This window comes from Mustela putorius, unplaced genomic scaffold (genome assembly GCF_011764305.1).
Source record: "Mustela putorius furo isolate JIRA1106 unplaced genomic scaffold, ASM1176430v1.1 tig00003858_pilon_pilon_pilon, whole genome shotgun sequence".
NCBI classification, from domain to species: domain Eukaryota; kingdom Metazoa; phylum Chordata; class Mammalia; order Carnivora; family Mustelidae; genus Mustela; species Mustela putorius.
In genome coordinates, this window is record NW_025422010.1 from 53,147,950 (window position 1) to 53,161,969 (window position 14,020).

Here is a 14,020-nt window from a genome sequence, read left to right on the forward strand (position 1 = left end):
ACTTAGCTATCTTTGAGGTTTCCTGTGGTAGTGGCAGCTAAGAGGAGGAGGAAGAGCTAACATAAGAACGACGAAAGGTCTCTGTCGGTGGGTGGTTGGAAATGACTTCCGGCACATCTCCCTGTCTCTGGTTTTCCTCCCTCCAGCTCATTTTCTGCACCGCCCACATGTTTGTCTCCTAGATCACTTACCACGTTGGGTCATTTCCCAGTCGAAATTTGTGCCACCCTCAGAACATTGCTCTGTTCCTTGTCTCTCACGTAATGTGGGAACTGCTGCACCCCAAAGAAGCACACCACTCTTCCCTGCTCATTAGCTTCCTCTTTGCAGAGAAGTTCTGTGGACTTTGATCTCAGCCCAGTGTAGGTTTGACTGTTGTACTCCACTAGTTTTGTGAACGTGTGGCCTCTCCGAAGCCTTATTTTTCTCATTTGTAAAACAGGAGTAAGAACCTCTTTCCCTGGATTGTAAGAATTAAATATGGCTGCACGTGAAAAGCATTTCGCCACTGCTGAGCCCTTCGGTGCCCAGTAATTTAGTTCCTTTTCCCTATTCGAAGGTAATTAAGAACTTCTAAATAACATCCCAGCCTCCCAATTCCTTGGGCTCTTTATTTTCCAGTATTCTGAAAATATAACATCAGGATTTCTTTTTTAATTAAGATTAACCTTATTCTGTGTTACATACACTGTATGTAAAATCTCTAAATTTGCACTAATGTCAAATGTAGCTTGAATGTTTGCCGACTCCAATTAAAAAAAAAAACAAAACACAGAACCCTCTATTTATTAATGTCCCTTTGAAACATTAGGGTATAAAGAAGGAATTACCTTTAAGCATTCGGTAAACTCAAAATATATTTAAGATTTTTTTCTTTATGGAAAAATCCTGCATGTCTTAAAGTGCAGAAACTGTATTTGAGTTGAAAATACCAGATCCTCTGATGGGGAGGTTGTCTGCATCTTTAAATAACCAAGAGGAGTATTACTCATTTTTTATCTTAAAATTTAACTTCCATCTTGAGTAATAATACATTTATATAGTTCAATATTCTAAAGATACAAAAGGGAGCAAAAGAAGTTCCTTACTGCCTCCCTTCGTGTTGTGTCCTCCCCAAAAAGCAGGCATCCTATTTGTCATCTGTATTCTTTGCAGTATATTTGCTTTTAAAACATCTGTCCACTAAAAGGCTGCTTGCTTTACTTCATCTGCGCTGTTAAGAACTTTGTCCCACTGTATCACCTGTGTTTCTTCCACCCCGTTCTTCCGTTGTGGGTTGTGGCACCCGGAAGTTTGGAGGGGCTGTGAGATAGGTGACCTCTCAGTAGTTCTTTCAAGACATGTCAGAGACTTAAATATCTCCAGCTTCCTCTCATATGGTTCTGTCATCTGACAGACCTACATACTTCATAGGTCCACCCGAACTTCTGTTGGTTCAAACATACTAATAACCCGGATTTTTACTGTTAGACTAGAATAGGACAAGTTTTGAGGTTTTGTCTTCTTAGTAGCATGCATAACCTTTTACCCTTTGAGAGAGAACAAATAAAAAATATGCTTCTGTTCGAAAGTTCGGACAGTGGGTGGACTGTCCTTTGGCATAATTGTTTCAGCCTCCCCGTCCACGCCTCCTGACTCCAGAGGATCACGTAATTCCTGATGAGAAAAGTTCAAGACTCTGTGCCTTCTGGATCCTCGAAGAGAGGATTATGTTTAGTATAGATTAATGTGTATAGCTCCTGAAAAACTGCAAATGATTATGTTTGACAGTTTGGTGATGAGAGTATTTACTAGCTACGTAATCTAGAGTGAATCATTGTATAAATTGGCATTTGGAGAAATAGCCGCTCTTTTTTTTTTTTTTTTTTTTAAACCCATTCCAGAACTTCGGCTTTGAAGTTTCAAAGACTCCACTGGGGTTTCACTGTCTGAGTTAGTGAGCAAATCTCAGCTCATCCTACTCCAGGGGCTCTCTTTTAGCATACATTTCTGGTGTGAGAACTGTCCTTGGATCTTTGAGTCCCTCAGTAGAATTGTTCATTTTGTTCATTTTGCTGCTTGAGATATTTATATGCGTGATTTGTGCACACGCCACAGTGGTATAGGTTTTACTTTGATCAGTCCAGTTTGGTGCCGGGCTGTTTGGCCGCCATGGCGCATTAGATGGTCTTCTGATCGCGTGTTGGCTCGCATCCCTTTCCTTAGTCATGTTGTGACTGGTAATGCAGAACCTATTACCATGCGTAAGTACCAGCTTACTTTTCTGTAAAACTAATACTTGCCCAAGTCACTCCTCTGCCACTCTTAGAGGCTCATGAGATTTTGTGCCGTTTTTCTTTGGCAGTTTGGCCTTTTATTACCCAAAGGGAATTGCAGCATCTGCATTCTTAATGACTTTATTCTTTAGTATCTCCTTACCATTGGAGTGGGTGGGCTAGGCTAGGTCATCCTTAACCGTACTAACTCTATTATAAATTGAATACCTTCAGAGGACACAGATTAGTCAGCTAACTAGTTCATTATTACACAAACCATATCTTTTTTCTAAAACATATTTTGTCCAAGCAGTTACCTTTTACTGCTTCTACCAGGTTGCCATAGAAATGGTTCACTCATCTATATAATTCCGAAATGCCTTCAGAATTCCTTATGTGTGGATTTGTACACTAAACACATGTTGAGCGCTTGCTGCAAGGCAGAAACTATGTTAGCTGCTGAGTTTACAGAAATGAATAGAAGAGTTATCTAAGTTTGCTCCAGTGCAGGAATGTCTAATACTAGGTATACTAATAATCTTTCCTCTGTGCCCAAAACAGATATGACTAATTGATCATGACAAGTTCTGTACTATACCCCCTACCCCACCTCGATGTGCGCCTGTTTTCTGGGCAGAACTCAAGGGGCTACTCAGTCTAGATGGGAAGCATTTGAGTCTTTTTAAATACTCAGGCACAGTGATTTCACTGAATAAGCATTTTTGGCAGTCAGTTCTATTCTTGAATTCTATTAAAGAATGTATTTTCCAATAAGCTCTGAGAAGCTAAAATATCTAGACTTAGATAATGGCTTCATATGCTAGGACTGAGCAGTCACTACAAAGAAACTAAACTGATTTTTTAAAAAGCCAGTAAGATTGACTTGTTCCCTCTGCTTTTATTTGAAGAATGTATTTGTTATTGTTATTTTTAATTAAAATTGTATTTTAATAATGAATTTTTACCTGGGTCGAGGACCAGCTTTTTAGGTGTTTGTAGACAAACTGAAAGAAAAAAACTTTTATAGCTGTAACTAATTCTAATGGTTCAATTTAGAAATTAATTTAACTACTTAACATGATTTTTAAAAACTAGAATTGTTATTTTTAGATGTGAATTTGGACATTGGATCTGGACATGACACATGTGGAGAAACCTCTTCAGAGAGTTACAGTTCTCCTTCTAGCCCACGACATGATGGAAGAGAAAGCTTTGAAAGTGAAGAAGAAAAAGACAGAGGTTTGCTCTCTGGAAGGGAAGTGGGGGTGGCAGAGGAAAATGTATATTGTCTCTTAAAATCAGTCAGACATACATAATTTTATGTTTCTATAAATGTCATTATTGATTTTAAATTTAACTGGTATAAAGGGTGTCTTATAGACCACTGACTTGGCAGTTCCTAGCAGTGTTGATTTTTTTTAAAGCTTTATTTCCCTGCATATGAAATTAAGTAGAAAGAAAACAGTCATAATAAAATAAAGAGTTCAGTGTAGAAAAATTAAAAATGTGTGTGTTGCTGGAAGTACTTATTTATGATATCCATATCTTCTTAATGGATTGATCCTTTTATCATTATAAAATATCTTTTTTTGTCTCTAATAACAGTTTTTGTCTTAAAGACTATTTTATCTGAGAATAATACAGCACTCTAGCTCTCTTAGGTATTATTTATAGCGTACTTCTTTTTCTGTCTTTTTACTTTAAGCCTATTCATGTCTTTGAATCGGAAGTGTATCTCTTATAGACAGCGTGTAGTTGGATTATGGCTTTTTAGCCATTTGCCCATCTCTGCCATTTGAGTGGAATGTTTAATCCATTTAATTTTACTGTAATTGCTGATAACATAGGATTCACATCTGCCATTTTGCTATTTATTTTCTGTATGTATTATGTTTTTAATTCTTCCTTAAACAGAAGCTCAGAGTCAGCCAAAAGTAAGAATGTAGGGCTTTCTCAGGTCTTTCCTGGGCTTACATACAGCTCAAGATACGAGTATGGCCTTTTAAGATTTTTAGGAATATGTGGAAGCTTTTCAAAACTCCTTGTGGACATCTCACTCTTCGTTTTTTTTTTCTTTTAAAGTTTTTTGGTCACGCTCTTGTTAGCCCCAAGTGGTAATGCTGCCTGAGGCAGCCATGTTGTTAAACATTTGCTGCTGGTTGATTGTGACAAATGCCGCGTGGGTAAGCAGCTGTTAACAGAGTGAGGTCTAATTGCTAGGCCAATAGTGACAGCTCTTTGGGGATGGGGCTTTTAGATAGCTCCAAATGCATGCTTTTTCTAGTGGCTGCTAGTTTTATAAAGCTACTGTAGCTGCAAAACTTTTCCTTTATAAAGCTACTTCTGAACTGGAGAAAATATACAGGAAATAGGGCAAGGTAAAATGCCACAGTGCTTGCTCTTCCTAAGAGAGTCAGTAGCTTTTCTGCAATAAACACTCCTCAGGTTGCTGCAAGCCTTTAGTTAATTTCTAGAGTTCTGAAAAAGTTGATTTTGACAGTTTTTGCCAGGATTCTTGTTCCTTTTATGCAGAAGTGAAGTGAGAACCTTACCCTACCATTCTGGAAATGAGATCTCAAAAATGTATATATCGAATGAGGATATCATTCTTTACACATGATAAACACATCTGGTAACATCTTGGTTATAAATATCTGATTAGGAACATTTTGGTTATTTGACGGTTATAAGATGTACCCATGCTAGTGAGAAGTATTAACTGATTTCTCTTGGGCCACAAAGTATTTGTGTAAATATTCCCACCACAGTATTTCTTGCTGGGCAGGGTATAGCTTTCCCAGACCTTTGCTCCTGTATCAGGTCATGTCTTAGGGAGCTACAGCAGGAGTGCTCTGCATCACGATGTGCACTCACAGCTCGTCTCGACTGTGCAGTTGTTCTGAAGCCCTACCAAGGCAGCATGTAGTGACTCGACGGCAAGTTCTCATCGGAGGCAGCACTGTTTCTGATCTGCACTTTGCTAACAGAAAAGAAAAAAAAATGGACTACCCACAGCTCTTAATGAAGGTTAAATGAGAGCATTTTTATGCCTTTTCCAGGATAGATAGGCTTTCAGTGTGCTTCAATTCACATGCTCTGCTTGATTCTGTGGTATTTGCCAATAATCCGGGGGCTCTTGAGCTAACAGTGCACATTTGGCCCCTTGGTCAGAATTGGGAAGAGCACATCTGTGCACCTGGGTTACTTTGCAACCTCCCTTTCCTGCCGTCCAGTAGAGCGAGTTGGCAGCTTGGATGGAGGAACTTGCCATTTTCAGATAGGCCCGATTTTCAAGTGACTCAGTTGAGCCTTCCCTAAATGAAGAATCATTTGGAATGTCTAAAACCAGCAGGGGGAAATATATCCACTGTGGGAAAAAGCTTTAATCATTTTTAGAATTTTGAGTGCATGAAAAGGTTGCTTTAAAAAGCATGTGACTTTGTTGTTCTGTTGCTCATAATGGCGTTTTGTTTTGAGACTTCCTACTTTTGAAAGCCAGTGCAGAAAAGGGAGAGACCATCTCTCATTAGCTAGAGGAGTCCCTACAATATTCAGAAAACCACTTGGGATTGTTTAAACTCATAGGGCCATTTGCCATGACTTGAGATTTAAAGAAAGCCCAGTTCATACAGAAATGTAGTTAACCACCTGAAAAATGATCTGTCTTCTTTGGACTTAAATGTTGGTCTTTGTGTATTCCTATGATGTTACAGAACAGATAAAATGCCTTGAATAAGTTACTAATTTTTGGATACATTTTGTTTTGAAGTGTTTAGGAAGAAATACCTCAGTTACTCAGGGAAGTTTATGCTAGAATCACTTACTCATATATTGAAACTCTTCTTCCTAAATTGTTATAATCGATTCAGTAACACTGTTGACATCCTTTGTCATTAAGCAGGTTCTGTTTAACCTTTCTTGAGAAAGACTACTAGTATGATTTGTTTTTAGTATTGTTTCAGAAGTTTTTAACATCTTTGCTGAGTATTGCTAGCAGTTACCTTAATGTGTAAACATTTTTCAGTATATGATGCAGTTCTGCTTGTATTTATGAGCAAAAAAAAAAAAAAGTTAAAATAGGCACTACATTTAATTGCATGGTTTCTCTACGAATTACTGCAGTATCTGGGTTTATAATACCTACCTGTTGTGGTCTAGGCCTTACCTTTTGCCCTCTTTATACCAGAAGTCAAGACATCCAAGGGAAGTCTAGATTGAAGCTATTTCTACATACAGCCCTAAGAGCAGATTGCAGCAGTAATACCATATAAAGTGTAATTTTGGATTTGCCACTTTGCTGTTTTGCCACGGGAGAAATGGCGGCACTCTCGTGTTTGTCTCGCTGCTTGTGCTCCAGCACCATTTGGTCTATGACTATCCTAGGGGCTTTAAATGTTCTTTTTCCCACTGAAATATGTCAGAGTACGAATATTTACCAGATATTTATTCCATTCTCTTCCGTTCCCTAGTGCTAGATGCCTGGGTGAAGGATAGTCTTGTAACTGAGCTCCTTTAAATGGCATCATGTGTGTGAGACCCATGTGAAGACCTTGGGTTTGGCAGTGCAGAATACAGATCAAGTGCATTGCTTAAAATTGATTAAAGTTAAAAAGACCCAATCCTTTTCTTAGTAATGTGCTATTAAATAAAGCTCTCTGTTTATGTTGTGCTTCATTCAGTCTCCAGTTAACTTTTTGTTGCTTATCTTTCCATGGTTTGGTTTTGTTTGTTTTGTTTTTTTTTTTTGTAAAGACTTAATCTTTTTAGAGCAGTTTTTGGTTTACAATAAAATGAAGAGGGAGGTACTACAGAACTTTCCCCTGTACTGCCACCGCATAGACAGTCTGCCCCGTTAATCACTAGCACTCACTGGAGTGGTGCACTTTTTACCGAGCATGAACATCCGTTGACACGTTATTATCACCCAGCGCCCACAGTGACCTAAGGGTTCATTCTTGGTGGTTACACCTTCAGTGGCAGTGGACAAATGTATAATGTCTTATCACCACCCCGAAAGCCCCCTGTGCTCTGCCTCTTCGTCTCTGCCCTCAACTCCCCATCCCTGGCGTCCACTGGTCTTTTTATTGTCACCATAGTTTTGCCTTTAACAGAATCTCTATATTTCTTAAATGAAGTCCATAGGAAGTAAAAAATTAAATGAAGTTCAACTTGGTGGTCAGGAAACTGAGGGACATATCTCCTCCAGTTATAAACTTCAGAGTTCATTTTAGATACACTTAAAATTTGGGGCACCTGGGTGGCTCAGGCGGTTAAGCGTCCGACTCTTGATCTCAGCTCAGGTCTTGATCTCAGGGTCATGAGTTCGGGCCCCACACTGGGCTCCACTCTGGGCATAGAAGCTACTTTAAAAAAAATAAAATGTAAAATAAAAGTTAAAAAAAAAGATAAAATTTATTTCTAGCAAGGGATGGGAGTGATGCATGCTTTAACATCTATTTATATGTTTCCCTTAGACACAGACAGCAATTCTGAGGATTCTGGGAATCCGTCAACAACCAGGTTTACAGGCTATGGTTCTGTCAACCAGACCGTCACTGTCCAGCCACCTGTTCAGATTGCTTCATTAGGAAGCGACAACGGAGGCCTTTTAGAAGATCCCCTAACCGCACCCAAGTATCAGCATATTTCTTTTATGCCAACTTTACACTGTGTCATGCACAATGGTGCCCAGAAGTCTGACGTTGTTGTTCCTCCACCCAAATCTGCCGATGGCAAGACAATAGGGATGCTCGTTCCCAGTCCTGTTGCTATTTCCGCAATAAGGGAATCCACAAATTCTACCCCTGTTGGAATCCTGGGGCCAGCAGCTTCTACTGGAGAATCCGAAAAACACCTTGAATTACTGGCTTCCCCTTTACCTCTTCCGTCAGCCTTCCTCCCCCACAGCAGTGCCCCCGCTTTACACCTCACAATCCAGAGGCTAAAGTTGCCACCCCCACAGGGGTCTTCAGAGAGTTGCCCAGTTAACATCCCACAGCAGCCCCCCGCGAGTCTGAGCATTGGATCACCAAACACTGCCTTTCTTCCTGTCCACAGCCCAGGTAGTTTTCCGGGATCTCCTGTTGCTACCACGGACCCCATCACAAAATCTGCATCCCAGGTGGTAGGACTCAATCAAATGGTGCCTCAAATCGAGGGAAACACGGGGACCGTCCCTCAGCCTACCAATGTGAAGGTAGTTCTTCCAGCAGCCGGCCTGTCAGCCGCCCAGCCACCAGCTTCCTACACCTTGCCCGGCTCGCCCCTCGCCGCCAGCGTGCTGCCCAGCCAGAGCTCCAGCGTGCTCAGCCCGGCGGCCACGTCGGCCCCGTCGGCGGGGGCGGGCCTCAGCCAGGCCCCGCCCGCCGGGCCGCCCGCCGTCCCCACCCACACCCCGGGCCCCGCCCCCAGCCCGAGCCCCGCTTTGACACACAGCACTGCGCAGAGTGACAGCACGTCCTACATCAGTGCGGTGGGAAACACGAACGCTAACGGGACGGTGTTGCCGCCGCAGCAGGTGGGCTCGGGCCCTTGCGGTTCGTGCGGGCGCAGGTGCAGCTGCGGGACCAACGGGAGCCTGCAGCTGAACAGCTACTACTATCCCAACCCGATGCCCGGACCGATGTACCGAGTCCCGTCGTTCTTCACTCTGCCGTCCCTCTGCAATGGCAGCTACCTCAACCAAGCACATCAGAGCAACGGAAACCAACTTCCTTTCTTTCTGCCTCAGACTCCGTACGCAAACGGGCTGGTGCATGACCCGGTCATGGGGAGCCAAGCCAACTACGGCCTGCAGCAGATGGCGGGCTTCGGGAGGTTCTATCCCGTCTACCCGGCACCGAACGTAGTTGCCAACACGAGCGCTTCGGGGCCCAAGAAGAACGGGAACGTGTCATGTTACAACTGTGGCGTGAGCGGACACTACGCACAGGAGTGCAAGCAGTCGTCCATGGAGGCCAGTCAACAAGGTAATCATGAGAGCTCCCAGAGGACTTGTTTTTGAGTGTGCCCGTTTCTCCCTGCCTTACTGAGCACGGTGGCCCCGGTGTGGCAGAAAGAGCTGGTGTGTGTTCCCTTATGGGTGTTGTGCTTTCGGTAACGAATCCCGAAATGCAAGTGGGAAGACCTAGGGTAGACCTAGGGCACGCAGCGCAAGGAAGGGGAGAGGAATTCAGTTTCCAAGGAAAGCATAAAACCACTGAGGCACTTTGGAAGGAGTACCATGGGGATTTGCGTTATATATGTCAAATCTCTTGCTTGCAGCACTTTTTTTTTTAAGCTATAATCCTGTTGCCTAGAGTAAGCAGACTTTTCAGATACTGAAGATGTAGGAAGTCACGTGGTCCTCTGACAACGTGTGATTTCTAGTTTCTCTGGAGTGGATCGGTGCCTGGCCAGCTGGCCTCACACACATTCCCTCATGCCCCCTTTCCCTCCCAGCAGATGCTTCCCCAAAAAAAAAAAAAAAATGCTGTTGCATTTTAAGGGACAAAATATTTAAGCACTGGTCTGGGAATAAGGGAATTATTTGAACTCTGTTTAATGTTATTACCACCAGAAAGAAGAAAACGTTCTTAGATGAGTCTGCGTAAGACCGCACATTCAGCGGAGACACCAGACTATTCTTTTTCGCCTGGATTTGGCTTTTGTCGTTTTGCCAAATCTCACCACACACACACACACACACACACACACACACACACACACACACACACACAAAAGCTTGAATTGTGAGTGTATACTTGGCATTTTTACAGGAAGGTCGAGTTTGATAGCTTTAGGTTGAGCTTAAAGCACAAACTTCATACTACTTTTTGAAGGTAGTTTATTTCCCCGTTTTGGAATCGTAGTAGTGCGGAGGATGCTGCCTTCTGCCGAGCATGCCGTTTGCTGTCTTGTGGTTTGTGATGCCTTGCCTTGTAAGCAGTGACTTAGCAGTTCTGTTTTCCCGTTTTAGGCACTTACAGACTGAGATACGCACCTCCCCTCCCCCCTTCTAATGATACGTTGGATTCTGCAGACTGAAACAAGTAAAGCTTGACTGCTTAATACCCTGACGTGTTGGGGAGTCATGGTGGGGTGTGGAGGGGAGGAAAGGAAAGGTATTTTGTTTGTGTTTCTTTGTCTATACATTTCCTAGATTTCTATGCAGTTGGGACTTTTCATTTCTCTTGTACCGATGTCCAAAACAAAAAAGAATGCATTGCTTTTGAGCCTCTGGTCTCCTGGTTCAACAACAGGCTTATCTGTATGATACATGTCATTTAAACCTCCAGACAAACTATCAAAAGGAAAATGTTTGCTTTTTTTTTTTTTTTTTTTTTACACTGAATACTTGCTGTGTGCAATGTTTACTGAATCTTTAAAACTGTGTATTTGACCTTTTTTTACAACACTGGTGATAGTCATATGGTTTTGAAAAAGAGAAACTTTGCTTCTTCCGCACTCTTCTCACTTTCACCCTAAAGGACACACATCACCCCGCCACCCTCCTTCCAGTGACCCGTGGCCAGGGCAGTTGGCCATGCATCGGTCTACACTTCCATGACCTGCCCTTCCTATAAATTGAGGGTGGAATGTTTCACCTTCCTGTGAAAGGACACATCAAGTCCCCTGAACTGTGTGTATATATGTACCGAACAGCATCCCTTAAACACATATATGCAGTGCTTGTGGTCCAAATCAAAATTAAAGTTAGTGGAAGAGAGTGGAAGAAGTAAAACCATATGAAACAAAAAAAAATACGAAGTCTGAAGAGGACAAAGAGCTTTTTCTTATAAAAAAGAAAATAATAATAAAAAAATAAAAACAAAACAAAAAACCCAAAAAACTTTTTACTTCATCATACTTTTTTAGCCTGTTGCTTCAGAGAGACATAATAAAGTAAACAAACTAGTGTGAGTGTTGTTCTGTGTGTCTGTGTGTAATGAAAGTCGACAGCCGATCTTATTTGTAGTCTACCACTGTGTCGTGCTAAAGAGACACTACCTGAGTAAAGAGTTCTTCTTTTCTCACACCAACTGTAGCAGTGTTACATTGTGTTTAAAAATGTGTATGGTTTATTGCAATCTGAGCAGAAGCTGTGGTTTCTGCAAAAGTCAGGTTTGTTCCCTAACCCGTCTCTCGTAGCAAAGTCACTTTGATAAGTTTACCACTATGCTTGATTATAATGTGAAAGACTGAATTCTGAGTGTGTAAAGATGGTATTAATCATGTCAGTGTCATGTCACTAAGTTTAATGCTGCTGTTTTAAAAAAAAAAAATTTTTTTTAAAGCCAATCTATGTACTAAATTGCTTCCAGGTAATTTTTGATTTCCTAAAGTGCACTGAGATTATCTGGAAGACTGGGTGTATTTTTGGAACTGCTGCGTTCAACAGCAGTGAGCAACTACCACTGTATAGTCTGAGATAGGGTCGGGCCGGTTTCGTTTTCCCATTCCTCAGCACGGAGCAGAAGGGATAGGTTTTTGTTGTGTGGAGTAACGTCGGTGTACAGCAGAGGGACTTAAATATTTGGTCTTGGTGCAGAAGCCTAACAGATTGCTAGATAAAAGGAAAAACTTGAAGACAAAAGAAGCTTCATTTAATGCTTCCTAGGTAGCATTTATATTTATAGCAGCAATGTACATTTTGAAACTAATTTTCAGGGTGGGAGCTAAAGGGGAAAGGGGCGGGGGATGCAGGGGTAGATGAAAGCTTTAATTTAAAAAGAAAAGTTCAAGTAAAGGAAATTATTTTGATTAAATATATTTTATTTGATCTGGGTATTTTTGGACCACATTATTAAATTAATTGTTAAGCTGCAGTTGAGTTGTTCCGGTGAGAGTTTTGATAAGCCACGTGCGGACCGCATTGTGAATCCCTTGCCAGTTGTACTTCATGGAGCTTATTTTATGATTTAAAATACTGTACTGTACATGGGAGGTATGTTACCTTCTCCTTATTTGTATGTTTACCATATACTTTGATATTCGAAATGTTATGTACTGGAAAGGCCACTTATATTTCTAGAACAGATTGGATTTTATGCAACCCTTTTTCCTTGAATTAACAGCAATAAAAAAAATGAAAAACAGCTTAAGAATTGTGGTTTATTGCACCTTGTGTTAAAGTGAAGAGAGGAGGGCCGCACACGTGGTGATTTGATTTTTCTTTTTAAAGAATCACCCCATTTCCCCTGTAATGTGGGGCGGTGAATCCCCAAGTTTTTTGTTTGTTTTTTTACCATTTGGATGTTCTTGAGTTTCTTCCCCGCCCCCCACCCCCCAGTCTTACTCTGTAGGTCGCCTGTGTGACACTGGAAGGAGAGCCTGTGTTTCTGTCCCCGGGGCCTGCGCTGTGTGCCCAGGGCTGTTTCCGATGGAGGCTCCCCACCCGGCAGGTGCAGGGGACCTGATTTACTCTCTCGGATTTACCACGATTGTGTTTTCCAGGCAGCTGTGAGGACAGTATGGAGTAGCTTGTGTCCCCCCGGTTCTGTCTTCTCCAACCCAGTCTCTAGTCCGTTTCTGCACACGGAGTAATTCACAGGGAGACTCTGGCCTCGCGGGGGTGCACAGCTCGGTCCCGCCTAGCGGTGGTGACCCGGGGCCGACCCAGACCCCTCTGTGCTCCCCCAGCACTCCCAGCCGTGGGCGTGCAGGGGCTCTGGTGCACGAGGCAGGACTGGTGGCCCAATTGTCCGGAGCCACCTTCTGAGTGTTCCCTCCCTCCGGGCCCATTCGGACAGTGGGTTTGAGCAGCCGCTGGAGCTGGCTCCCCCCTCAGCCAGCAGATGCACCTGCGCTCGGGCCCTCGTGAGGAACCGCCTGCCAGTTAGTGCCCAGGCCACCCGTGTTGCCACCTGTGTCCCCTGCCTGTCCCTTGTCCCTTCTCCTCCTTCCTCCGCTGCCCCAGGAGCCCACTGTCTGAAACTGGATTGTTGCCCGACGCCGTCTAACCCCCTCGCCCCTTCCGCCCTCCTCCCCCCACCACACTGGCTCGCTCTCTCCTGAGCTTCGCAGAAAAGGCCGCTCGCGGGTAGTCTTCTGTGACTGTCCCTGCTCATCGGGTGTGGCGGGCCTGATGTCCCGCGGTTTATTCATGTTCACTACCTTGCAGAGGGGAAAAGCGCACACGCACAGTGTAGCCGTTCTGTCCACACCCGGGCGGTTTTCGATTTTTGCTCCCGCGGGCGCGTTTTGGCAGGAGTCTCCCGGCTCGTGCGTGCGACGGTTCTCCAGGCTTCAAATTTAGGAGTGCCAGTGCCGGGCTGTAAGCCCCACCCAAATCCTCAGTTTTCCAGGACTTGCCAGATCGTTTTCCGAGAGTTTGCGCTCACGCGGACCGCATCCCCGCACAGTCCGTAGCACACCCTCCGGGGCGGACGCGGTGGCACCCCGGAAGGCTCGGCTCGCGGGAGGCCGGCGAGAGGTGGCTCTGTGCAGCGGGTGTGCAGAGGGCCGGGCCTTGAGGGTCCCCGTGGGCGGGGGCACGGGATCGTAAGGGACAGTGTTTGGTGGCTGGGGCGGGAGGAGGAGATGAAGGCAGGTGTGGGAGAGGGAACATTCTAGAAGAGGTGTGAGGTTTGTGGTTCAAGAGATAAACCAGACTCAGGCTGGAGGTTTTGAAGCTGATGGAAGGCTACATTGGAAGTTTCCTCGGTTTTCAGTAGAGGAGGAACATGTTGACTCTGGTATTTACAGAAACTTGGCTGGTGGAGGCGGGAAGGTCTGGCCGTTTGGAGACTGGTTAGGGTGTGGGTGAGGCAGGAGGAGAAGCAGGG

General features: G+C 43.7%; 1 protein-coding gene across 1 annotated transcript in view; it reads left to right on the forward strand.

Moving 5' to 3' along the window:
- ZCCHC2 (zinc finger CCHC-type containing 2) overlaps window positions 1–12,337 on the forward strand; it is a 57,775-nt gene extending 45,438 nt beyond the window's left edge. Inside the window, 3 exon segments of the mRNA XM_045065696.1 lie at window positions 3,366–3,494; window positions 7,730–9,223; window positions 10,213–12,337. Of these exon segments, the coding sequence (XP_044921631.1) occupies window positions 3,366–3,494; window positions 7,730–9,223; window positions 10,213–10,280 (1,691 nt within the window). The 3' untranslated portion in view covers window positions 10,281–12,337.
- The last annotated feature ends 1,683 nt before the right edge of the window (window positions 12,338–14,020 follow it).